The 26,633-nt window shown below is 41.2% G+C and overlaps 1 protein-coding gene across 1 annotated transcript in view; it reads left to right on the top strand.

Moving 5' to 3' along the window:
- ikbkg (inhibitor of nuclear factor kappa B kinase regulatory subunit gamma) overlaps window positions 1-26,633 on the top strand; it is a 111,756-nt gene that overhangs the window by 8,422 nt on the left and 76,701 nt on the right. The window contains exons 2-4 of the mRNA XM_034172075.1: window positions 9,457-9,597; window positions 12,131-12,396; window positions 25,690-25,764. Of these exons, the coding sequence (XP_034027966.1) occupies window positions 9,459-9,597; window positions 12,131-12,396; window positions 25,690-25,764 (480 nt within the window). The 5' untranslated portion in view covers window positions 9,457-9,458. The remainder of the gene's footprint in view (window positions 1-9,456; window positions 9,598-12,130; window positions 12,397-25,689; window positions 25,765-26,633) is intronic.

Raw genomic sequence — 26,633 nt, 5'->3', positions numbered from 1 at the left:
GGAGTCAACGTCTGTGACCGAACTGTAAGAAACCGCCTAAAGGAAATGGGATTTACATACAGAAAAGCTAAATGAAAGCCATCATTAACACCTAAACAGAAAAAAACAAGGTTACAATGGGCTAAGGAAAAGCAATCGTGGACTGTGGATGACTGGATGAAAGTCATATTCAGTGATGAATCTGACTGCCTGAAGAGAACATGTAAATTTCCACAGTCATTGATGATATGGGGCTGCATGTCAGGTAAAGGCACTGGGGAGATGGCTGTCATTACATCATCAATAAATGCACAAGTTTACGTTGATATTTTGGACACTTTTCTTATCCCATCATTTGAAAGGATTTTTGGGGATGATGAAATCATTTTTTCAAGATGATAATGGCATCTTGCCATAGAGCAAAAAACTGTGAAAACATTCCTTGCAAAAAGACACATAGTGTCAATGTCATGGCCTGCAAATAGTCCGGATCTTAATCCAATTGAAAATCTTTGGTGGAAGTTGAAGAAAATGGTCCATGACAAGGCTCCACCCTGCAAAGCTGATCTGGCAACAGCAATCAGAGAAAGTTGGAGCCAGATTGATGAAGAGTACTGTTTGTCACTCATTAAGTCCATGCCTCAGAGACTGCAAGCTGTTATAAAAGCCAGAGGTTGTGCAACAAAATACTAGTGATGTGTTGGAGCGTTCTTTTGTTTTTCATGATTCCATAATTTTTTCTCAGAATTGAGTGATTCATATTTTTTTTTTCCCTCTGCTTGGTCTAAAAAAGCCACCGTTACTGACTGCCACAATTTTTTTTCCTGATTTCTTATAGTGTTTCTTAAAGCCAGAAAGTTGCCATTTGAAATGACTTTAGTTTTGTGTCATGTCTGTGATCTGCTTTTTTTCTACAAATTAAACAACTGAATGAACATCCTCCGAGGCCGGTGATTCCATAATTTTTGCCAGGGGTTGTAGTAGTGTCAGTTAGCTCAATCAAATCATGTCTCATTAGAATCGCCTCCTGTGCGTGCACGCACACACACACATGCAAACGGGTTGGCGCTTGTGCCTGCGTGTACTACCAAAAGGAGACTGTGTACATCCTTAGTGCAGTGAAAAAAAAAATCATGTCAGAAATTAGCCCTGCTTTTCATTCTTTCTTCCTGCTAACAGCCTCCAGACAGCGGAGTGGATTTGTTTTGTGTGTGCGCGCACGCATGCGTTGTGTGTGTGTGCATGCATTCGCATGTATGGGTGCGTGTGCATGTGTGGGCACGTGCTTGCGTGAGCACGTGCATGCGTGTGTGTGTGTGCGTGTGTGTGTGTGTGTGTGTGTGTGTGTGGAGTGCAATGGTACCAAAGTATGGAACCAAATTTGCACTCTAAATGGAACTAAACTGCACTCTAAATGCAATGCAACACAAATGGGACAAATTAATCCATGTCATGTGACATACAAAGCACCAATCAAATGACAAGGATCCACTCAGCCGTTATATAATGTCTCATAACAAAGTTTTCTGTCTCCAGAAAATGAGATTGAATAAAAATGAAGTTGTTGATTTTTGTAACAATTCAGTTATGTCGGGTAATTTTATAGTAAGTCAATTTTATTTATATAGCACTTTTCACAGACAGAGGAAGCCACAAAGTGCTGCACAAAAAAGGTAGTAAAAAATACATACAAGCACACACAATCAATGCAATAAAAAGCAATTTGATGGTCATAAACAGCTCCCTCCACTGTAGATTAAAACGTTTGGAAAACAAGTGCGTTTGAGTTTACTCTGAATGCATCAACAGAAGCAAGCGAGGTAAATAGAAAGTGGGAGATCATTCCAGAGCCTTGGTGCTATGGCCTGGAAAGAGTGATCTCCTCTGGTCTTGTAATGGGTACTTGGGACCATGAGGAGGTTCAGGTCTAATTACCTCAGGCTCGAGAGGAGTAGGGACACAACAAGTGTCTAATATAAGGGGAGCCTGACCATGCAGAGCTCTGAAATTCAGCATGAGGATTTTAAAATTGAAACAATAGCGCACTGGGAGCCAGTGCAGGGCTTTTAAAAGTGAAGTAATATGAGCCCTCCTGTTAGTCCGAGTTAGTAGCCTAGCTGGAGAATTCTGGACCTGCTGCAAGCGAGAAAGCTCCTTTTGGTTTTGGCAAGAAAATAAGCTGTTACAGTAATCTAAACGCGAAGATACAAAGGCATGGATAATCAACTCAAGATCATCTTTCGCCACAATACTTCTAAGTTTAGATATTTTTCTCAAAAAGATCCGGTGTCGCAGACTGAACGGTGCCCCCTAAAAATTGCTCCGCCCTGCCTTCGCTGCGCATGCGTCATTTCTGTACGTCAGCCGCGGTTCACCGATTATCACCTCGTTTCTGCTTAAAACTGCACTCCACTCATCATCTATCTCAGCGATAGATATCTAAAGCTTTTGTACAACAATCATTTCCACATAAATTCAACATTATTTCATAATAAAAGACAGAGGAAGCAATCAGATGGCAGCAGCAGCATGAGCGCTAGCTGCTGTGTTCATTGCGCCTCTGTCATTTCAAAGCGTCACCGATTATTGCTTATGCCCCAGTCGCACGGCACACGACGATTCCTGAACGAAGGGAAAAAGTAAAAAAAAAAAAAAAAGTCACAATTCATTGAGAAATTGTGACTTTCATTCAAGACTGTTCAATTAATGCACAAAGTGAAAAATAAAGAAGTGCCATTTAGAACTCAAGAATATTTTACTGAGAGAGAAGGAAAATATAATTTACGGGGCTGTATAATTTTAAAATTGCTGGCGCTTGGATGACGAGGAAAGGTTTCTGTGTCTCCATGTGTGGCCCTAGATTATGGAATAACCTGACGGATGAACTCAAACGATGTCCCAATATCAATCAGTTTAAAAATATAAAAAATGATGTTTTCAAGATATGTATCTAATGAAGTACGATGAGTTTTGTGTTGTCAGTTGTAATTGTGAACTTGTAACTCAGTAATATTCATTTGCGTATGTGCGTGTATGTATGTATATATATATGTGTGTGTGTGTGTAATTATGTGTGTAGGTGTATGTTGGTGTGTGTATACATGTATACTAAATATGTATGTAGACAAACACACGGTGTTCACTTGATATGTTTATGATAATGGGATTTGAGTTTGTGTTGTTAAATGTGTTTGTAGCATGGCCCAAGCAGAGGGTCACCCCTTAGAGTCTGGTCTGCTTGAGGTTTCTTCCTCAATACATCAGAGGGAGTTTTTCCTTACCACTGTCGCCTGTGTGCTTGCTCTGGGGTAGGTAATGTGTGTATATATGTATGTATGTATATATGGGGTGGGCGTTTATAAGCTTTTCTTCTTCTCACCCCCTTTTTGGTCACACATGTCACTGTGGAATTGTCTTGTATATCAGTTTTTGTTATTGATGAGTTGTGTGCCAAATAAATAAGTTCAAGAAAAGGTGGACAAAAGAGCTTTATCACCGAACAGTCTGCGAAGCAAGAGCGCAAAAGGGACGAAAGAGGAACTTAACAAAACCGAAGCATCTCTGAGTTCCAGGACTCTGTGCTGGATGGCGCTCATAGCGCCTGAGTCCTGGAGAAACTGCAAACAGAAGCTGTGGAGATCTGTGTGCACGTCGGTGGACCACCTGCTCTGGTTCCTCGTCCAGAACAAAACAGGGATCATCTCCTTCATCAGAATCCTCACTGTCTGATGACACACTGCGCACTCCGTCTTGCTCCAATTTAAAAAACAAAAAAAAAAAACAAAAAAAGTGCGCTGTGGTCACTGCTGTATCACTGCATTATGTTCTAAGCCATATATATTGATTTATAACAGGAAACTGTCAAAACGGAGAATAAATATAAATGTAAAGATGATTGAATATATCAGAGCAGTAAATTAATCAGTGCGTGTGAACGCGCGCATTGATTGACTCACGTGCAGTTATTCCACCAGCTGATCAGTGATCCACAACGTGAATTCTTCCTTCCAGGACAGCTCTTTATATAATCATTTTGATTCATCTACCCATTGCCACATGTACAGAAGGACTGGATTATCATTCCTACATGCATAATGTTATATTTAATAAAAAATAATAAGCACATGCAGGAGCTGCTGCTGCTAATGCTGCATTCAAGTACCGTCGGAAATTACACAACTTTTTTGTTTCAAATTCAACAGTTGCTTGTGGCAAAATAATTAATTATATCCACACAAACGATTAATTCTGGCCTATGTAAGGTGCCTGAGCCCAGTGAAGCTGACCCCCCACACAGATAAAAAAAATCCAAGCAAGCAGGCTGAGTTTGTCCTGTAATTTCCAACAGTACATGAAGCGGCAGCAGCCACCGCACTCACAAACCCGCTTCTGCACTGTGTGAAAACATTCAGCTGCTCGAACGAAGTCAAATTAAACAATAACTTTACAAAAATTAAACAAACGATTAAAAAAAACACCAGGAATGACAGCAAAACAAAACACAGACGAATTAAGGTTTTCGTTGCGCTTCGTTCAAATTTTTCAGCAGTTTAAAAATCTTGACGAAGCGCCAGCGCAGGAACGAAGCTGCACGAAGGTTAAACGATGCCAACGAAAGTCAACGAAAGTCCAGATTTCTTGTTTTGTCAGGGCTTCATTGCCCTTCATTAAGTGCCGTGTGACTGGGCCATTAGTTTCTGCTTAAAACTGACTTAAAAAGATTTTAATAGGTTTTACCTTATCTGATGGTCAGTAATCACATTAATCCATTTGATCGTTTGAGTGAAGAGAGTCTGTCCTCAGACGAGCTGCTGTTGGTCCCAACTGATGCAGGTGCAGTGAAGGCACAGTGTACAAATTTTTTAGGGGCACCGTTCGGCCTGCAACCTCCTTTTTAATATTGCCACTACAGCTGCAACAGTTAATTGCCCGTTAGTCATCTATTTTGATAATCAACCCCTTAAAAAAACCTAGTCTAAATTCTATGATTTCAGGTCTTCAATGTGAATATTCCTACTTTATTTTTGTAGTTTCTTTACTCCTCTCTGGCAGTAAACTAAATATCTCTAGGTGGTGGTCAAAATAATGTTTAACCCTCTGGGGCCGACCAATGGTGGGCACACATCCATAATCCGATAACAGATAATTATCGAAGATAATGTTTTCATTACTGGATTATCTTTTAGATAACTTTAAAAACCATTATCGGACTAATTATCTTCCGATAATTGTCGTTCCGATAACTTTTAGACCGATAACGTAGTAAACCAAGCTGAACAGCAGCAAACATTTTTAAAATTTAAAATCAGTTGAGACCTACCTGTTAAGTTTTCTAAGAAATGTATAGTTCTACCCTCTGCAGACAGAAGAGAGCTGCTTCAGAAGAAACCACTCTATCCTCTGTAGGCAAAGGAGAACTGGTCAAAAAAAAAAAAAATCATTTTCTTTAACACCATACTGATACACTGGCATATCACCCAAGTCATCCAGAGGCATACATTTTTAACTTATGGTTCAAATTTTAACCAAACTAATTTGGACAAGTTATTAAAATTACTGTCATGTCTGAAGTTTTCTAAAGTGAAAACATCAGATATATGCTTTAGTTTTAAAGTAATGTGCTAATTTTTAAGGTTTTGTGAGCACATGCTGTGCCCAGCAGTGCATTATGGGTAGGATAGTGTAATCTCAGTACGTTCACGACAGGACAAATGCATTTCAGACACTCTGTTCAGGCTCCACGGACAACAGCATTAAACTCTAGTGCCTAAAACTCTCGTGAATATATTCTCTGGGTTTATAGACGTTATTGTATTTGCGTTTGTTAAATTCCACGCATCTTAAATGTAGCAGACACGGATTATCTGGAATTTTGTTTTGGCAAGTTTTCAAGGCCTCTACTGCCATCTACTGGCCAGTAGTGTTCATGGCAGTATTCGCCCTAAGTACTAAGCGTCTGGGCACCAATAGATGGATCCGGTTATATCAGATGGTTGTCAAATCAACTTTTGGCTTTGCAACTGGCTTTTTTTTTTTTTTTTTACAAGTTTAAAAATAAAACAACAACAACAAAAAAACATTACAAGACAGCTCTGCGGTGTTTGCACATGCACAATGCGAGCGGTTGGATGCTTGTAGCTCTTTAGCAGCAGGATACCCTCACGATGGCCGACCAGAATAATATCAAACAGGTTTGAGTTTCATTCAACCATACGATCGGCGATCAGGAGGTGGTCGTGAGATGTAAACGCAGCTTGTTACTCCATGTACACTACACGATGCAGGACGCGTGATTAACCTGAAACTCGGTCCAAAAAATTCTCGCACAAATGAAAAATCATCTGAAAAAGGGCTAAAACTTGCACAGTGTAAAGCCAACATTTATGTGTCAAGACAATATTGAGTGCATGTTTTTACAACATCATAAAACATGCGCACATCATAAAACATGTGCACGGCACTAATAAAACATGCGCACATTCTCTCCACATGCAAAACATTTGCGATGACACTTCCAGGGCTCTGTAAAAATGCCTGTTTTACAAATAAAAAATAGAATTTTTACAAAAGCACATTATCTGTAAACACCACACACGTCACATTAACATGTTTGTTTACATAATGAATGACTGAAACCAATCATTGTTTAGCAGAGGCACATTTTACCCAGAATCCTTTGCGATCTGTCTGTGTTTGTTACAAAACCTCAGAATTAGTGCATTATTCAACATTAAAAGATATATGTTATATTTTAACTTTGTACAAATGACAGAATTGACATTAATGGAGTTATTCTATCAGTATTCACACAACACCATATTTTAGGCTTAATTATCAATTTCCGCCATGTGTGCATTCGTGGTCGTGCATGCTGCAGCATGCATGCGCACTTTGCCATTACATTGCATTCTGGTTAGAAATTCCTAGTGCCATTTGTGACATAAATTGATAATTAAGCCTAAAAATAGAGAGAGAGATCTCTCAATGTCACTTTTCACATTTGTTCCCTATTCTGTGTCTCCCCTACCTTTTATTATACCTATTAACCACCTAAGACAACTCAATGTATACCATGGTGAAAATACACTGAAGGCGGAATGTATGCTGTTCTCGAGTAATTCAGAAATTTACCTCAGCACCTCTGTCCGTATGTGGGTGGCACAAGACTGGCCTGGCCTGACTCTGAGACTGGGTGACTTTTTTTTCCTCACTGTGTGTGCGTGTCGGCGTGGCGCTGCTTATTTTCGCACCACAAGAACCCCCCTCCCCTCTGCAGGAGTACTCATGTGAAGGCACACGCTGTCTGTGCCCCTCCCCCCGTAGCTGCTCTCTTTCTATGCGGGGGGGGAGCCACAACCGCAACCGCAAATGGATGTTCCTGGGAGCTGTGTGAAACAAACACGCATGAAAAAAAAAAGAACGGCTCCCGCACAGCTGCGACTCGGCTTCCTTCGTTCATATTAAAGAGCCGTTCAAAGAATCAGCTCGTTCGCAAACGTCCAACACTATCGGTTATCTGTAACTTCCGATACATTTTTGGTTGGTTACCGGTTTATCTGTATCAAAGATAACTTTTCAGTTATCTGATTATCTGTTATTGAAGTAATTTTTTTTTGGTTATCTGTGCCCACCACTGGGGCCGACGGCGTTGTGTATGACAGCTAATACCAAGCTTTACTAAATTATACATACCTTTTTAATGATATGAGATAGAAACTTACTTTTTTTTTTTTTTTTTTTTGCTGAAAAGTTAACTCTGCTGACTTTTGAGCCAGCCATCGGCCATCTTTATACTCCTCATAGAAGCTGTGTGATGACGTGCGCAATGTGAGTGTCCAATCGGAATTGGTTCACCGTCACGTGGTTTTCCAAAATCCAATCGTAGGGCAGATTTACCTCACGTGAAAAGCCAAAGATCATTTTCAGGAGTGATATGTTACTAGTTGGCCCGTTTGAATAGCCCCCTGGGTGCTCCAATGAGTACATACTATTAGTGCATACTCAGTGCGCCCTGCGCCATTATGCACAGCGATCAGTGAAAGCAGGAGCAGATGGAGAGCCTCTGATGACAATTTCATGTGCTCAAAGAGTGTGTATCAGGATTGCTCCACTAGTTTGCATGTGAATGTTACTGGATAACTCTGTTGTTTCTCTGCGTAAAGCACTGTTTACCATATCAATGGACAACAAAACGCATAGACCATTTTGTATATATTGTTCAAAATGTGCATTTGTGTTTATTGTCTGAACCTTTTCTTGTACAGTCTTTCACACAAGACCTCAATTACCTTTATAAAGTGTCAAAACAGTTGTTTATTATAGTTTGCTGTGTGTTTGAATAAATGTGTGGAAAATTATTTTTTTGCTTTATTTTTTCCTTACCTATTTTTGATTGTAAACCTTTATTACACTTATAAAACGCAACAAAAACATATATATTCTGAAAGCACGGGTTGTCCTGAAAAAAAGAGACATAAAACTTGATTGTGGGATGCAGGGAGAGCTGCTAACAGCAATAATAAATCATTTATGCCAGGGGAGTGAACCGTCCAAAAAATGCCCTCGGACCCCAGAGGGTTTAAGGCATAGGTCAGAATGGATCTCAGGTTCTAGTGAAGCTATAATTTCTTGCCTACAGTCTAAGATGTTAGACCTGGGCCTGGTTTCATGAAGCAGTCTAATCTTGTTTAGTGGTCTAAGCTCACTTAGTCGACTCATCTTTTGATGTTCGTTGTTGCACAATGCGCTTAGTCGGCTAAAGTTTTGCATTACCCGACAAAAGTTTTTAGCCTGGTACAGAGGAGGCTAATCTTATTTTACTTTACAAAACTTCAGTGTCTTACCTCAAAAAAGGTGGCTGTTGTGCCACCACTTGTTGGAGGAGGATGGAAGGAGAGACTTGGGGCAGGAGCAGCTGTTCCGGGGCCGGAATAATCCATTGGAGATGTTTACAGATGCACAGGTCAGGAGCGCTTCTCCTCTGGTGCAGTGGATTCGGCTATGTTTAGAGCTGATGGACCAATCCGGGAGTTTACAAAAATCTGTTGTGCATTGGAGGCGTTTCTTGGCAACGACACTCACGAGGCCGCTATGACCGTGAAAATTGTTGACTAACATAAGACAGCTAATCTTTAGCCGTCAACGTGAAATGGAGATTAGACTGATAATGTTGGGCGACTAACCGTTGATGACAAAGTAAGGTTAGTAGACTTAAAGATGAGACTGCTTTATGAAACTGGGCCCTGGTTTGGCAATTTTCTTGTTGCGGTGTGACACATCTCTCTCATGTAGAGGACTGGATCAAACCTGTCATGCTTTGAAACTGTTTTTTGCTGTGTGAAGCTGTCTGATACTCGTGGAAGCCATCTGGGACACCATGTTGTTTGCATTAATCCAGAGCATCGCAAAGATAACATGAATGGTGTTTGACATGTGAAATAACGGTATATGCAGTTAATACTGTGCATTTGTTTGTAGCAATGGTGCAACCCCAAAGAGATGGCCAAATGCAGTGGGACATGACGGGAGAGGACAGCGGGGGCACCCTTAGGGTTCCACCAGAGCTGGCTACCAATGAAGTGGTTACCAGATTGCTGGGTGACAACCAGCAGCTTCGAGGTAGGAATTTTGCCACATACTAGAGGAGTAGGGCAATATTTACAGGTCTATCTAAAGTGTTAGTATTGATGCACTGTACAATTTTAATCATCAAGTTTGGTATTATTAAATGTTTGTTGCATGTTTTTGAACAAATATCAAATTATGACCGATTCTTTCAGAAGTTGCAGATGAATAAATCTTATCATATACCGGGGGTGGGGAGGTTGCGCAAAGCATATTAACACCACTGAGCACCTGGCCAATCAGTACATCAGGCCTTTTTTTCAAAAGTGCAAAGGTCTTTTTTTTTTCAGGTGCTCCTTGTAATTTCTTTTTTGATGAAATGAGAGTGTAGGGTCTATTTGACATAAAAAATAAAGTATACTCCCATTTATATTTTTTTAAGTTGTAAATACACTCAACAAAAATATAAATGCAACACTTTTGGTTTTGCTCCCATTTTGTATGAGATGAACTCAAAGATCTAAAACTTTTTCCACATACACAATATCACCATTTCCCTCAAATATTGTTCACAAACCAGTCTAAATCTGTGATAGTGAGCACTTCTCCTTTGCTGAGATAATCCATCCCACCTCACAGGTGTGCCATATCAAGATGCTGATTAGACACCATGATTAGTGCACAGGTGTGCCTTAGACTGTCCACAATAAAAGACCACTCTGAAAGGTGCAGTTTTGTTTTATTGTGGGGGGGGGGGGGGATACCAGTCAGTATCTGGTGTGACCACCATTTGCCTCATGCAGTGCAACACATCTCCTTCGCATAGAGTTGATCAGGTTGTCAATTGTGGCCTGTGGAATGTTGGTCCACTCCTCTTCAATGGCTGTGCAAAGTTGCTGGATATTGGCAGGAACTGGTACACGCTGCCGTATACGCCGGTCCAGAGCATCCCAAACATACTCAATGGGTGACATGTCCAGTGAGTATGCCGGCCATGCAAGAACTTGGACATTTTCAGCTTCCAAGAATTGTGTACAGATCCTTGCAACATGGGGCCGTGCATTATCCTGCTGCAACATGAGGTGATGTTCTTGGATGTATGGCACAACAATGGGCCTCAGGATCTCGTCACGGTATCTCTGTGCATTCAAAATGCCATCAATAAAATGCACCTGTGTTCTTCGTCCATAACAGACGCCTGCCCATACCATAACCCCACCGCCACCATGGGTCACTCGATCCACAACATTGACATCAGAAAACCGCTCACCCACACAACGCCACACACGCTGTCTGCCATCTGCCCTGAACAGTGTGAACTGGGATTCATCCCTGAAGAGAACACCTCTCCAATGTGCCAAACGCCAGCGAATGTGAGCATTTGCCCACTCAAGTTGGTTACGACGACGAACTGGAGTCAGGTCGAGACCCCGATGAGGACGACGAGCATGCAGATGAGCTTCACTGAGATGGTTTCTGACAGTTTGTGCAGAAATTCTTTGGTTATGCAAACCGATTGTTTCAGCAGCTGTCTGAGTGGCTGGTCTCAGACGATCTTGGAGGTGAACATGCTGGATGTGGAGGTCCTGGACTGGTGTGGTTACACGTGGTCTGCGGTTGTGAGGCTGGTTGGATGTACTGCCAAATTCTCTGAAACGCCTTTGGAGATGGCTTATGGTAGAGAGATGAACATTCAATACACGAGCAACAGCTTTGGTTGACATTCCTGCTGTCAGCATGCCAATTGCACGCGCCCTCAAATCTTGTGACATCTGTGGCATTGTGCTGTGTGATAAAACTGCACCTTTCAGAATGGCCTTTTATTGTGGGCAGTCTAAGGCACACCTGTGCACTAATCATGGTGTCTAATCAGCATCTTGATATGGCACACTTGTGAGGTGGGATGGATTATCTCAGCAAAGGAGAAGTGCTCACTATCACAGATTTAGACTGGTTTGTGAACAATATTTGAGGGAAATGGTGATATTGTGTATGTGGAAAAAGTTTTAGATCTTTGAGTTCATCTCATACAAAATGGGAGCAAAACCAAAAGTGTTGCGTTTATATTTTTGTTGAGTGTACATCCATTATTCCGGGTTATGGGTGTCCACTCTGTTGGCTTGAGTGAACCTGGGTTTTTTTTATCCGTAGAGAACATAAAGATGAACACTTCTCTCATGTATTGGCATATTGGAACTATTTTGTCTTTCTCTAGCATTTTCATTTTTTAGAAGCTGTTCTCACCATCAAGGTGAATAACCAAGCAGAATAAATTTGCAATTCACTCCGTTATTGGGGCATAAGCACAATCAGATTGAAGCTACGTATTAGTGCATGTTTGATGAAGTCACAGTTGCACTTCATGTCATGGATTTGCAGGTCGTTGGTATTGCCTGAACATTTTGCTTCCAAATTTAAAGTTTGCAGACTGACTTAATTTTATTTCTTAATGTATTTCTTAAATCCACAGTGGTTAAAAACATCCGACAGCTTTGTTGCAGATGTTTATTTTTAATCAGTATTATCATCAGATGTTGTCTGACTGAGCAGATTGCCCATTTTCTTTTTTCATGTTTATGGCCTACAGATGCTTTGCGGCGCAGCAATCTAGCCTTGCGGCAACGGTGTGAGGAGATGGAGGAATGGCAGCGGAGGACAAGAGAGGAAAGAGAATTTCTGAGCTGTCGATTCCAAGAGGCCAGGGATCTAGTGGAGAGGTTGGCCCAGGAGAACCACTCCTTACAAGGATTAGTAAACGGACCAGCTTCCATGTCTAATCACTATTGTAGCTCCAGTCAGACTGAAGACCAGCAAGGCTGCCCAGCAAGAAATGGACCGCTGGAGGCATCACAGGTCAGTTAAACCTGTCACTGCAGAATGTGTGCACCTGATATTCATAGGATTTCTGTAAATGCATGATGGATTGGTTTGTCATCGATACATGATTAATTGCTGTGGAGGAAAAGATTGTGAAATCTGTTCTTTGCGTTGTCATGTTTAATATATGTCAGTTTCCCTTGCTGTTGCTGAGCTAAGTACCACTTGGTCTAAAATTTTCAGAATGTACTCTTACTAAATAAAAAATAACAGGAGCCAGCTGAGGACTTTTTATAACTGTTCTGTCATTATCATTTTTTTCTTCTGTTTTGGCTTCAGTAGGTATCGAACTGTTGCAAAAATGACAAAGTTCAAATTTTCTGACCCCTCCTTTCCTTCCTGTGGGGGTCACTTCTAAATAGCCCCCTCAGAGCACAAAATTCACATATTGCCACTATATACTGACAAATTTTCTTAAAATTAGAGTTGTTTTGTAGGTTTTTAGAAATACAGAGTTGAATTATCTTATTTTATTATTGTCATTTCTGTTTTTCTTCCTCTAAACTAAACATGCACTTATTTCTGTCTATTTACCTATTTCTGTAATATTAGAGACATTGTGTAGGTTTAAATGGACTGCATTTATATAGCGCATCTGCATCAGACGCTCAAAGCGCTTTACAATAATGTCTCACATTAACCCCGATGTAAGGGTGCTGCCATACAAGGCGCTCGCTACACACCGGGAGCAACTAGGGGATTAAGGGCCTTGCCCAAGGGCCCTTAGTGATTTCCCGGTCAGGCTGGGATTTGAACCAAGGGTCCTCTGGTCTCAAGCCCAAATGCTTAACCACTAGACCATCACCTCCCCATAGGTTTGTAAGTATACTGAGGTGATTGTACTTTTAAACCACGTTTTTAGATTTCTTACCTGCCTGGAGGCCCATTTGGCCCCTCCTCTGCACATTTCATGCCATTATTCAACTAATTTTCTTACTGTTGTTTTGTAGGTATGGTGATTTATGATATATACATTCAAAGCAAGTAGAAGTGTCTTTTAGCCTTTATTTTTGATTTACCTCATACATGTGTGGTTCCTCTTCACCACTGGATCCTAGAGACACCCCAAACCTATGAAGTTCAAGGTTATCTATTCATCGTCAGAGTCATTGTCCAGATGCATCCTCCCTTACGATGTTCTCACAGTCTCCACCATGGCATTTGCAGACAGGAGGACAAGGCAGATCATTGTTTGAGCAGCTGCATTGTCCTGAGCAACCTGCTTTGCAGCCACACTTGATGAGCTCAATTACTGCCCATGCGGCAGACATCGTCAGGCCCTCTCCAACCTTGATGATTGAGCCAGCGTATGCCGTCCATATTAAAAATGCCGGTGTACTTCTAATAAATTATGCAGCTGTCACACTTTGATGATTTATCCAGCATATGCTGACAGTCCCATTTCCACCAAGTGGTTTGGGTCGCTACTGCATGGTGTAGTGCGGGTCAGAACGGTTAAGTCTGGCTTTATTTGCATTTCTACCGCTGGCAGAACCCTTTTGTTTGGCCGACGGAACACTTAAATATTAATGAGCACGTCATCCAGCGCGCGTATGGTGTCGCGCAGCATCTCTGCTCCACATGGAGGGAAAGCGGAGTGATTTAACATTATTTTATTTTAGTCTTGGTGGATCATAGGATTTATTTTCATCATGTGCAGGCTGCTGATGAGTCGACTGATGTGTGTGATAAATGCTGCCATGAATGAATGAAGAGCTGTGACTCTTTCAACTTTGAAAACCACCGAGGGACTTGCTTTAAAATGCTACGTTTCCAGCCATGACAAGGAACTAAAGTTTTTTCAGATGTTCTTTTCCAAAATCAGGACACTTTATGTGAATAGGTTTTTGTCAGGATGTGATGATGAAGCTGACTGAAACAAACCGGTAATATTAAGATTTTATATTTACTCAGTAGCAATGGTGGAACTAATATTCAAAACAGTCTGTTTACATGAGGACTGCAGCTTACAGCCAATCATTGGACAGTATTAATGGACATAGTTGAACTTATGAGTAAATTACAAGAAACGTGTATCGACACTCACATAACTTGACTACAACTTATGTCCCGCATGTGCCAGGTGTGTGAGTCATACGCTTGCATACGTCGAAAATATTGATCATACCCCCAAATCTTTTAGGTACTCTGTGTATTACGACGTACATCGGTGTGCTTCAACATGCTCTTAACTTGTAAAAAACTTACTCATAACCAGTGGTGGACACAGATCCGCTAACCACTAATTAGCAAAGCTATCTTTTTCCTTAGCGGATTAGCTTTTCAACTAACTTTAAGAATTATCAGCAGAGCAATTAGCTTCTGCTAACTTTCAGTCTGCTAACATTGTTTTGCTGGCATAGAGAGTAAAGCTTAATGGTCACAAACATCTGTAAACCCTAAAATCAAACATTTGTTCCAGTTGCGTGTTTTGCAACAGTCAGGCTATTGTGAGAAGCTCAGCCCTCCCTCAGCAGAAGGGGACGGGGTGGCTGCCAGCTGCTGCTGCTGCAAAAAAGTGTCATTTAGTTTTAACATACAGCAACACAGACAGTGGCACAAGAGATCAAATGCAAAGCACATTTTTGGTCACAACATAACTCTTCACCAAACTAACAACACTCCTTGAAACTATAAAAACACAATAAATCTATAACACTAATAATACTGCTAAACTAACATGTACTAGAATAATAATAAAAAACCCAAACCCCAAACTCCCATAATGTATTGCAGCAGTGATGAACAGTGCACCTGCATTAAAGACAGCGTGTGCTGTACATGCAAATCTTTACTTTTTTAAGTGAAAAGACACTTATTTATAGAGTTAAATTTGTCTCATTAATACCTGCAATGCACAGAGGGTGATCTACAAGTAGTCCTTGATTTGCATACGTGTTTTGTGATCCACAAACAAATTTCTGATTTGTAACTCGTGTGTTGGTTTTTACAAATAAATATGTATTTGTAAATAGGTAATTTTTTTTTCGTCTGTTAAAAGAAAAAAAGGCATTTGCAAAACTGAAAATTCTGTTTCCAACAAGTTTGCCACCCTGATCATCACCAGAGAAGTTGCGCAGTCCAAGGAGGCCCTGACATTTGTGATGTTCAATGATGTGAATATGCTTATCAGTGTTGGGTCACCAAATATATATCTTTCACGAGGCATCGGAGTCTAAGACCTGATTAGGGTTAAGCGTGTCAGCCTCTTCATGATTGTGCTCTTGTATGAAATCATGTTTCTTGATTATGTTGTTGCAAACAACAACTAGGTGAAAAGAACTGTCCTTTCCATATTTGTCAAGAAATCTGTAGCCAGTAAACTGCTTCATGGTAGAAGATGCAGAGAGAAGTTTTTGGATAAACATGGTTAGCTTAATTTATGGATGGATTTTGTATTCCACAGCGGTAGTTGATCTCTTTTGTTGAGTTTCATTCTTTAGTGACTTATCCATGTATCAATCAAACGCAGCTTGACTGTCATTGTAGCTAGCCATCATCTTTTCATTGCATTTGTTGAATTCATCATGAAGATCCCATAGCTTTAGCGTGGTTCGTGTTTTGTCATACTCTGAAGGACACCCACTGCATCAACTATCAGAACATTCACCGAAGGATCTCCTTGTACCAGGTCAGACTGTGGGGCAACTTCAAGGCGCTCTGCCTTCGCATCTTTAATTGCATGCATCAGAATGGCTTTGTCTGTTGGAATGTACAGAGACCAATCAGCAGCACACAGGGAGTGAAGTACCATTGAGATCTCATACTCGCTGATTGTCTCCTCAAGTTTAAGCCCCTGTCACAATGGCGTATTCGTAGAGCTGCTCATTGCAGCGTTGTTTCATTTAAATACGCCCGAAATACGCGCGTACTCAGCCTTTAACAGTGTTCGTTCATACTTGTAGCTGCATGTGTTCGCGTTTTAATGTGTGCACACAGTCGCGTGTGCCATGCCGCACCAGTTTCAGTGCTATTTTCTGCTTCTGTGGAAGTGCGCTCTGTTCTCTACTTCATGGTGTGGTGCGGCTCAAAAACAGAGTCATTTAACATCATTATTATTATTATTATTTTATGCAGCAAGTGCGCGTTTATTTTAAAGAGTCACAGCTCTTTTCAGCTTTGATCAGACTGATCGATCAGGGCGTTTGATGAGCGCACCGACATGCAGCGAGTGTGCATTTATTTTAAAGAGTCACAGCTCTTTTCAGCTTTGATCAGAAGAATTTTAACCCCTTACAGGGTTCTAGCAAGCGCAAACTTGTGCTACAGCCCGTTACGCTTATTTTGGACCGTTACGCTTATTTTTAATACAGCGTCTGTAATCAACCGTTTCTGCAGCGCGACTCCAGTTTGAAGCGTGAATCGAAGCATTGGCAAAGCAATGCTTCGATTCAATGGCTCGTGGCTCTTTGATTCACTGCTCTTCAGAAACGGTAAGTCCGCTTCTTAACCCCTCTGAAAGCCATTAAAATATCATGAGTCACTTTTGTGTGGATTAAAGTCACTAACTGGGACTCTTGTCTTGTTGCAGTCGAGAAATGAGAATTGTCCTCCGTTCCGTTTGCACAGCTTCAAACACTGCACGGCTCTGTGCTGAGACAGAGTCCGCTCGGAATTAATAACTTCAAAACGAATCGGCGCTTTAAATAAAATGACACCTCTTAAAAACCTTGCAATACAGACAAACTACAATCGACTAAAACGTTTTTTCCTCCCAAAATTAGACGTCCTGCATTCTTTATAAACCTGACCTGCAGCACAGCTGCAAGAGCTAAGCTCATAGGTATGGAAAGACATTCATGCCAATAATAATGTCTGAAAGGAAATGCTTTTGACAAAAACTAACAGATTTTATTTCTGTTTATGTTCAGAGATCAAGGATCCACCATGTACAGTTTATTATGTCCAGAGTTTAAGGATCCAGTAAGCAATATCATATTTATTTACTTTAAGACTCAATAAAATGTTGTTCAGTTTAAATTTAATCAGTTTATAATGCGCCAAATTACAAAAGCCATCTCAAGGTGCCTCACACAAAACAGTTCAACATAAAAAAAATTTAAATAAATAAAAATAAAAAAATTTGAAATACCTAATTAAAAACAGAAGTAAAAGAATAAATCATAACAAAATAAAAAAAAAACTCATAAGAAAGAGAATAAAAATAGGTTTTAAGTCTTGACTTAAAAATGTCCACGGACTCCGACTGCCTCCCTGAGGGCCATGTACTGGCTACCCCAGAATGAGATTGCCCACTCAACAAACTTCCCCAGCCTTCTGGACATGATGAAGGGACTTGGGCTGTCGTACCTGGCTTTTCCCCCTTGGGTACTCCTAGAATGGCCAATTTTTAGCTTGAATTTTCAAAAGCTTCCCCTCTTCCACACCATCCCCCCCAGTCGCTTTGCTCCCTCGACATTACCACTATGCTAAAATTTTATCTTAGCTAGAACCTTGCCCTTATATGAATTTTACTTTCACAATAGTTATTTAGTAAAAATAACTTTTCACTATATATAATAAGCTACAGTATATTATTTTATCTTTTCACCAGATGTACAAATAAGCCTGTATTAAAGTATATCACATGCACAAAATGTGTGTGTGTATATAATATATATATATATATTATTAAAAACACTGAACAAAAACATAATCGCAACACTTTTGTTTTTGCTCCCGTTTTCATGAGCTGAACGTAAAAGATCCAAAACATTTTCAATATACACAAAGACCTCTTTCTCTCAAATATTGATCACAAATCTGTCTAAATCTGTGTTAGTGAGCACTCCTCCTTTGCCGAGATAATCCATCCCACCTCACAGGTGAGGCATATCAAGATGCTGACAGCATGGTTATCCGGTTGTTAAGTGTGACGTAACGCATCATGTGATTTTCAACTTCCGGCTCCAAACAAAAAAGGCGCGCTGTCATTAACATTGAAAACTGCACTGAGACGATCTGATCAGGCTGCACTTACACCATTGCACACGGACAACAGCATTAACATCGCAACATAAAACGCTTTGTATATTGTGCCTAAACCTCTCCTGGATATATTAACTGGGTTTTTAGACGTTGTTACTGCGTTTGTTTTATGTAAAAATGTCAGACGCTCAGGTTGTTTTTCCATTATTTTCAGTGGGAGTTGCTGCGAGCTGCGATCACTTCCTGTTCATGTCGTTTGGGGAGAAAGTGAAGTTTGCACTTTAACGTCCTGTTTATTGTAATAAATATTTTTTTTATTAACAAATAGACATGTATATTTTACCTGTGCATAATAAAATATGGAAAGTAAAAGAAAAAAAAAAGTTTTATTAAGTGTTCTGACCATAGAACCAGATGAATCCGGTTAACCGAGGTGGAGACAGAGAAGGGAGGGACGGAGGTTTGCGCACAATGTAAACACAAACTAAACTTAAACTGTAAATCCTTAAGGATCAAACAGACGTAACTTTAATTGTAAACATGGAGGTCTTTGGATCCGGAAACAGATTTATCACGTGATGCGTTACGTCAGCGCTTAACAACCGGATTGTGTGTGTCTTAGGCTGACCACAATAAAAGGCCACTCCATTTTATAAATATCGCAGATTTCGATTATAACAGACAAAAGTTACTGGTCTATCTGAAGCCATTACATGTGAGTTTTAATGTGTGTGTGTGTGTGTGTGTGTGTGTGTGTGTGTGTGTGTGTGTGTGTGTGTGTGTGTGTGTGTGTGTGTGTGTGTGTGTGTGTAAATATATATTCCATTCTAAACATTTGTGTCAGACATTATCAGTCACTGTTGTTGCTGGCTTGTTTTTCCCAACAGGTCTAGCTTGTAAGCTCATGTGTCATAATTTCAGATGTAACATCATGATGTTAAATTTTCTATCTAGCAACCAGGAAAACAGCAGCACTGAAGCTGAAAACCTCTGTAGGCCTTAATTTTTGTACACACACAAAAAAATGGATCAGGAATTGCCAGTGTTACCAAAAAAGAATTGGAACAGTGGGCAAAAGTGATAATGGTATCAATAAAATCTTTATTCCCATCACTACATCTGAGGCCTATGATTCCATTAGATTGAAAAAATAGGAGCATTATGAATTCCCATCCCAAGTTATACTGCTTTTTTTAAATGCCACAATTTCAGAACAGAGAAGAATTCCTATTAAAGGTTTGAGCTCCTGAGACAGATTTGTCGTCATTCCACGTGCTTCAGTCAGTTGGCTTTATGTAACGAAAAACCTGTGTCATTTCTGAAAGACTGTGTGTATTGGGGGAACCCCCAACATAGCTATAGAACACTGCACATGAGGTGGCAAAGTGTGCTTCAAGAAATACTGATTAAAAAGCTCACGTCAGTGTGCTTCCCCCCTTCCCCCACCGTCATTCACTGTGGTTAGAATTCAAAACAAAACACCAGAGTCAGTGAGCTCTTTTAGAAATGTTTCATGCTTTTGTATAATCAAAGATGTTTGCTGGTGGAAATTTGTTTCAGTGTAATGTATAGTGGGTGAAATTTGTTTTCCCCAAAATGTGTGACAATTAAACCCATTGCTCCATGACGATTTGCTTGCGAAAAACATCAGTGGTTTGCTCCATGAGTCTTTCTAATCGTCTGTGCCATAAAAGGAATGGTTTTCATGACTGTGTCAAAGTATGAGTATGCTTGCAAGAGAGAAGAGGTGCTAACTGTGTGTAGTGGGAGAGAAAGAGTGCATTTGGAGTGGGAGATATAGCCTCAAAATGATATAATTCAAGGAAATTTGCAGTAACCATATACGAGGGCTGTCAATAAAGTATAGATCCTTTTTATTTTTTTCAAAAACTATATGGATTTCATTCATATATTTTTACGTCAGACATGCTTGAACCCTCGTGCGCATGCGTGAGTTTTTCCACGCCTGTCGGTGATGTCATTCGCCTGTGAGCACTCCTTGTGGGAGGAGTCGTCCAGCCCCTCGTCGGAATTCCTTTGTCTGAGAAGTTGCTGAGAGACTGGCGCTTTGTTTGATCAAAATTTTTTCTAAACCTGTGAGACACATCGAAGTGGACACGGTTCGAAAAAGTAAGCTGGTTTTCCGTGAAAATTTTAACGGCTGAGAGATTTTGAGGTGATACTGTCGCTTTAAGGACTTCCCACGGTGCGAGACGTCGCGCAGCGGTCCCAGGCGCCGTCGTCAGCCTGTTTCAAGCTGAAAACCTCCACATTTCAGGCTCTATTGATCCAGGACGTCATGAGAGAACAGAGAAGTTTCAGAAGAAGTCGGTTTCAGCATTTTATCCGGATATTCCACTGTTAAAGGAGATTTTTTTTAATGAAAGACGTGCGGACGGGTCCGCGCGTCGGGACGCAGCCGGCGCGGTGCGGCGGCACAGGAAAAACACCTCCGTGTTGATAACCATTTGTAAAATCCAGGCGGCTTTTGATGGCTTTCAGTGGAGTGAGTATATGAGAAATTGTTTAACAGCTGGACATGTTCCAACTTGTCCTTAAGGCTTCCAGCAGAGGTGTTTTTCCTGTGACGGAGCGTCGCGGCGGCTGCGAGCCGACGCTGCAATCCGCCCGCACGTCTTTCATTAAAAAAATCTCCTTTAACAGTGGAATATCCGGATAAAATGCTGAAACCGACTTCTTCTGAAACGTCTCTGTTCTCTCACGACGTCCTGGATCAACAGAGCCTGAAATGTGGAGGTTTTAAGCTTGAAACAGGCTGATGACGCTGCCTGAGAGCGCTGCGCGACGTCTCGCACCGTGAAAAGTCCTTAAAGCGACAGTATCCCCTCAAAATCTCTCATCAGCCGTTAAAATTTTCACGGAAAACCAGCTGAATTTTTCGAACCGTGTCCACTTCGATGTGTCTCACAGGTTTAGAAAAATTTTTATCAAACAAAGCGCCAGTCTCTCAGCAACTTCTCAGACAAAGGAATTTCGACGAGGGGCTGGACGACTGCTCCCACAAGGAGTGCTCACAGGCGAATGACGTCACCGACAGGCGTGGAAAAACTCACGCATGCGCACGAGGGTTCAAGCATGTCTGACGTAAAAACATATGAATGAAATCCATATAGTTTTTGAAAAAAATAAAGACCTATACTTTATTGACAGACCTTGTATGCATGTATTTTTGTTGACACTTTTTAATACTTTATTTTCTTCTTTTCACATTTTAAACAAACATACACAGCACACAAACAACTATCATACTGTACAGAAGAAATACAAATATTTTATTTTTAATAAATTTGCAAAAAGTTTAAAAAAAACCTTTTTCATTTTGTCATTATGGGGTTTTGTGAGTAGAATTTTGAGGGACAACATTGGCTGCAACATTGCTAGCCAAAGCCATCCTAATTTTTTCCAGTTTGACAAAATAAAGGCCCTCCTTAATCCAGGTTGCATAAGTAGATGGCGTTAGAAATTTTCAATTTAGCAGTGTTAACCACCTGACCTGCATAGCTGTGAATGCTATTATGTCCTTTTTGGCTGGAGAGAAAGTCAGCAAAGCAGACCACATCCCGAACAGGGCAGTCAAGGCATTAGGAGTAATACCCCTACCAGTTAAATTGGACGCATGAAAAAATTTTTTTGATAAAGGTTAACCATTGTATCAGTGATATGCACTACAAGATAGACAAAGCCAGAATTAGATATCTTAGATGGTAGATTTTCAAGCAGATACTCTTTTGCCTTTGATATATTCAGAAATTTTACCGAATGCATCTAAGACTTAAAGGACTGTGGGGATAGAGTGCAACAGATTGGATAAAAGTAACGAGATCATCCGTGTGCAGCGCCACCTTCAGCGCCAAACCATTTCTATACCACATATATTGGGATTGGACCGTAAATTGATTGATAAGAATAAGAAAGAATTGTATTCATCCCAAAGGAAATTGTTTTGCCAGAGTGCCGAAATAGTAAAAATGGCTTTTTTCTTTTTCTTTTCCTCTTTCCAATGAGATCAATGGGTACATCATGTTTATGCAAAATGACTGAGACACTTAAGATGTTAACAGTATTGCACATAGCTCCGAGTAACTGATAAACTCGTTTTGTATCCATCCTGCAGAAGGAGGAGGAGTTATACAGTCTGCCACAGGTAGGAAGGACCTCCCGTGGCCTTCTGTGGTTCATCTCGATGCCCTTAGTCTTTGACTGAAGGTGCTGTGACAGGACATCAGTGTGGCATGCAGGGAGTGGGAGGTGTTGTCACGGATGGTGAGCAGTTTTCTCAACATCCTCCTCTCTGACACCTCCACCACAGACTCTAGCTCCACCCCCAGGACAGAGCCAGCTGTCCTGATGAGCTTGTTTAATTTGTTCATGTCAGATGCCTTTAGCCTGCTGCCCCAGCACACTACAGTGTAGAAGATGACTCTAGAGACCACAGAGTGATAAAACATCTGCAACACATTTCTGCAGACATTGAAGGTCTGAGCCTCCTGAGGAAGTACAGTCGGCTCTTATACACAGTATCTGTGTTTACAGTCCAGTTCAGTTTGTTGTCTATGTGGACACCCATGTACTTGTAGTAGTTCACAATGTCCACCTTAGTTCCATTCATGGTAACTGGGTTGAGGCAGGTCTTGCGTCTTCTGAAGTCCTTGCCTTAGATACGTTGAGCTGCAAGTGGTTGAGTCCACACCACTCCTCAAACCTGTATTCAGCCTCCTGCTCACTGCCAGTGCAGCCCACAATGGCAGAGTCATCCGAAAACTTCTGCAAGTGGCAGGACTGTGACCAGAACTTGAAGTCTGAGGTGTAGAGTGTGAACAGTGTGTGAACACAAAGCGAGACAGGACCATCCCCTGTGGTGCCCGTGTGCTGGTCCTGATGGTGTCTGAATGTAATGTCTCGAAGTCTCACATACTGTGGGCGGGAGGTAGTTGATAATCCAGGCCACCATTGGAGTCTCCACCTTCATGTCCTGTAGGTTATCGCTGAGCAAGTCAGGCCTGATGGTGCTGAGCGCACTGAAGATGTCGAAGAACATGACTCTCACAGTGATGCCTGCCTTCTCCTCCAGGTGAGAATAAGCTCTGTGCAGCATGAAGATGATGGTGTCCTCCAGTCCCCTATTGGGCTGGTACACGAACTGCAGAGTGTCCAGCGACGATTCAAGGACTGTGCAGAGGTGCCTCAGGACGAGCCTCTCAAGTGACTTCACAACGTGTGATATTATGGCCACAGGTCTGTAGTCATTAAGTGTGTTAGGATTTTTCTTCCTGGGCACAGGGACCAGACATGAGGTTTTCCACCGCTCAGGAACAATCATCTGGCTCAGGCTCAAGTTGAAGATGTGCTGTAAAATCCCACACAGCTGGAAAGCACATCTCTTCAACACTCTGGCGCTGAGACCGTCAGGACCCGCAGCCCTTCCTGAACACAGGCGACAACTACTTCTTCTTCTCAGCTCCTCTGCAGTAATGGATGAGGGAGTGGTGGAGGGAGGGGAGTGGAGGCAGGGTGGTGGGAGGAGGCGGGTAGTAATAATCGGGGTAGAGATCGTGTTGTCAAACCTGTTAAAGAACAGGTTTAGCTGATTGGGCTCATGAAGGTCTTCCATCATCTGGTCTACCTTCTTACCATGACCAGTGATGATTCTCGTCCCCTTCCACACCTCCCTCAAGTTGTTCTGCTGGAGCTTTTTCTCCACCTTCCTCCTTTAAGGCTCCATTGCAATGGCAAATAAAAGAGGACTTAAGGGGCACCCGTGTCTTGTAGAACAATGTAAACAAAAATATTCAGAAATTGTGCCATTTGTCCTACCAGATCCCTGAGGAGACACGTATAGTAACTTCACCCACAAGACAAACTTTTCTCCAAATCTCAATTTTCCCAAAATGAAACATAGATAATCCCACTCCAATCTGTCAAATCTCTTCTTGGCGTACACAGCAATTAAAGCTTCAGGTAGATCAGTTGGAGAGGGGTTATAAACCACATTCTAATCCAATTACATTTTTTTTACGCAAATCTGATTGGTTAATAATGTGAGATTTCAGACCGTATAATATCAGGGTAACGGGGGAAAAATATTTGACCGTTTCACATTTGGATGTATTACTCCACACCCTGACTGGTGTTCTGATGAGATGTCATTCCTGTCGAATATCTTTCCTGACCTCTGCGCAACTGCGCATGCATGCGCAATATTGTCAGGTCACGGAACTGTCGATTTACATGATGAGACGCACAATTCGTTAGAACACCTGCTGCACGCGCTGCTAGCTGTTAGCGCTTTTAGCTGAGAGCGAGAGAAAGTTGCATACTGCCGCCGCCGTCGAAATGGGTGAATTTAAGCTACCATACGAAAGTATCAATGTGGAGTCTGATACAGAATTTTCTTTTTACATTTGATGGATTATCACATTTGATGGATTACTCCGCGCCCTGACGGCTGTTGGAGTGACGCTGCCTCACGGTAGGACTCGCCGACCAAATTACCTACAGAAAAATAAACCGGGCAAACAATGGAATTGGATTAGAATGGGAATACCCCTTCTGTCTGATGATTTGCGGACGTTCATGCTGTTAAACGGTCGCAAATTGAGGTTTTACCGGTGACACGTTAGCAGAGCCGGCAAAACCATATGGCTCAGGCTATTGTGAATAAACTCAGTTTGATCTAGGGGCATAACCTAGGGTAAAACTGCTTCTAAGACTGGCCAGCTTTAACACCAATTTGAAATTAGCATTTAACAACCTAATGGGATGATATGAACTGCATAACAGTGGATCTTTACCCTTTTTGTTAAAAAAGCAGTGAGATGCAAGCCTGGTTCATGGTTTGAGGGAGTATGTCAGTGATCAAAGATTCAGTAAACATCTCTAGCATAAATGGGGCCAGCTGCTTCTAAAACACTTTATAGAATTTGGCTGGGTAGCCATCTGGGCCAGGGCTTTTGCCGCTTTATAAGGATTTAACTGAGGAACTACCTTTTTAAATGACCATTTTAACTGAATGCTTTGTAAAACATGGAGTATTTGAACAACACAAGTGTATAAACTGGACGCATCAACTTTTAACAAAATGAAGAATCTTTCTGCAATTGTGAAAGTTGTATGGACCAATTAGCTTACCTTATATTAGAAGTGGGTTCACTCCCCTATCACCACCATGCACCTAACCAATAACAGAAAAAGTGCATGAACAATTTTAATGTTATCTACGATCCTTGTGAGGCTTCCTCTTGTCATCACAACTCAAGATGCATACAGTGTCTTGTGTGGACAGTGCTTAATATTCAGTGTGGTCTCTGTTATGTCTTTCAGACTCGAGAAAAACAGGAAAGAAAGAGAGTGGAAGAGACAGAGCAGCACACACAGACCATGCCATCTCATGGCCTCGTAAGACCAATTTATATAATCTGTTGATCTTGATGTTGTTTCAGTTCATGCTCTGTTTGATGCAAATTTAATTTTACTTTATTTACTTTTTCATTTAACATATATGTTTGTGTCAAGAGCAATGCTGCTATGTGTTGCTCCTTAATTAGTTCCCTCCCTATCGCACTTCCAAAGGAATGGGAGGAGGTAATGGGGTTTGAATTTGACCAGGTGAGCCTATAGCCCCTTTTACACCGGCTTGCATACAGTTGCATTGTGATGCATATGGAGTACAGCGCAGATTTCGCGTAGTCGTTGTGTAGGCTGGTGTATGATGGCGTATGGTTGCGTTCCTAGTCTTGCTTACAATTAAGTATGGTTGCTTACAGCCACATATGAAGTCGCTATTTTTCTGCCTCTCACAGTCCACTCCTGTTTTCTTTTTGGATTCTTTTGGCATTGTGGAAATATGCTCCATTCTCAAAACGGTACACGAAAAAGCAAACGGCACTCATGTTTTCAGATGTACAGCAGGAAACACTGCTGCTCTGTCAGGGCTCGTAACATCAGATCGCAAAGTTCAGAGTCCATTGTGTGTCCTAAAAAAAAAGTAAAAAATATTGCCATTTAAACTCACAAGCAGAGAGAGATCTCTTTTTGGTGTTTTTTCCCCATGACCTGCTGTTTCTGTTCTCTGGATTTCAAAAGAAATCCAATTTATGAATTGAAAGAATGTAAACCATGTTTTCTGATTATTGGATTACTGAAGTGTATGTAAACGGATGCATCCCTGCCATAGACCGGCTCCTACACATGCAATGGCTCGTTCAGCCAGTTCGAACTGGTTGTAAGCATGCACAGGCGCGTCATACTGGCTGCGTGAATCATTT

This window comes from Thalassophryne amazonica, chromosome 6 (genome assembly GCF_902500255.1).
Source record: "Thalassophryne amazonica chromosome 6, fThaAma1.1, whole genome shotgun sequence".
NCBI lineage: Eukaryota > Metazoa > Chordata > Actinopteri > Batrachoidiformes > Batrachoididae > Thalassophryne > Thalassophryne amazonica.
The sequence above is the reverse complement of the archived record's forward strand: the minus strand, read 5'-3'. Positions and strand labels throughout refer to the sequence as shown.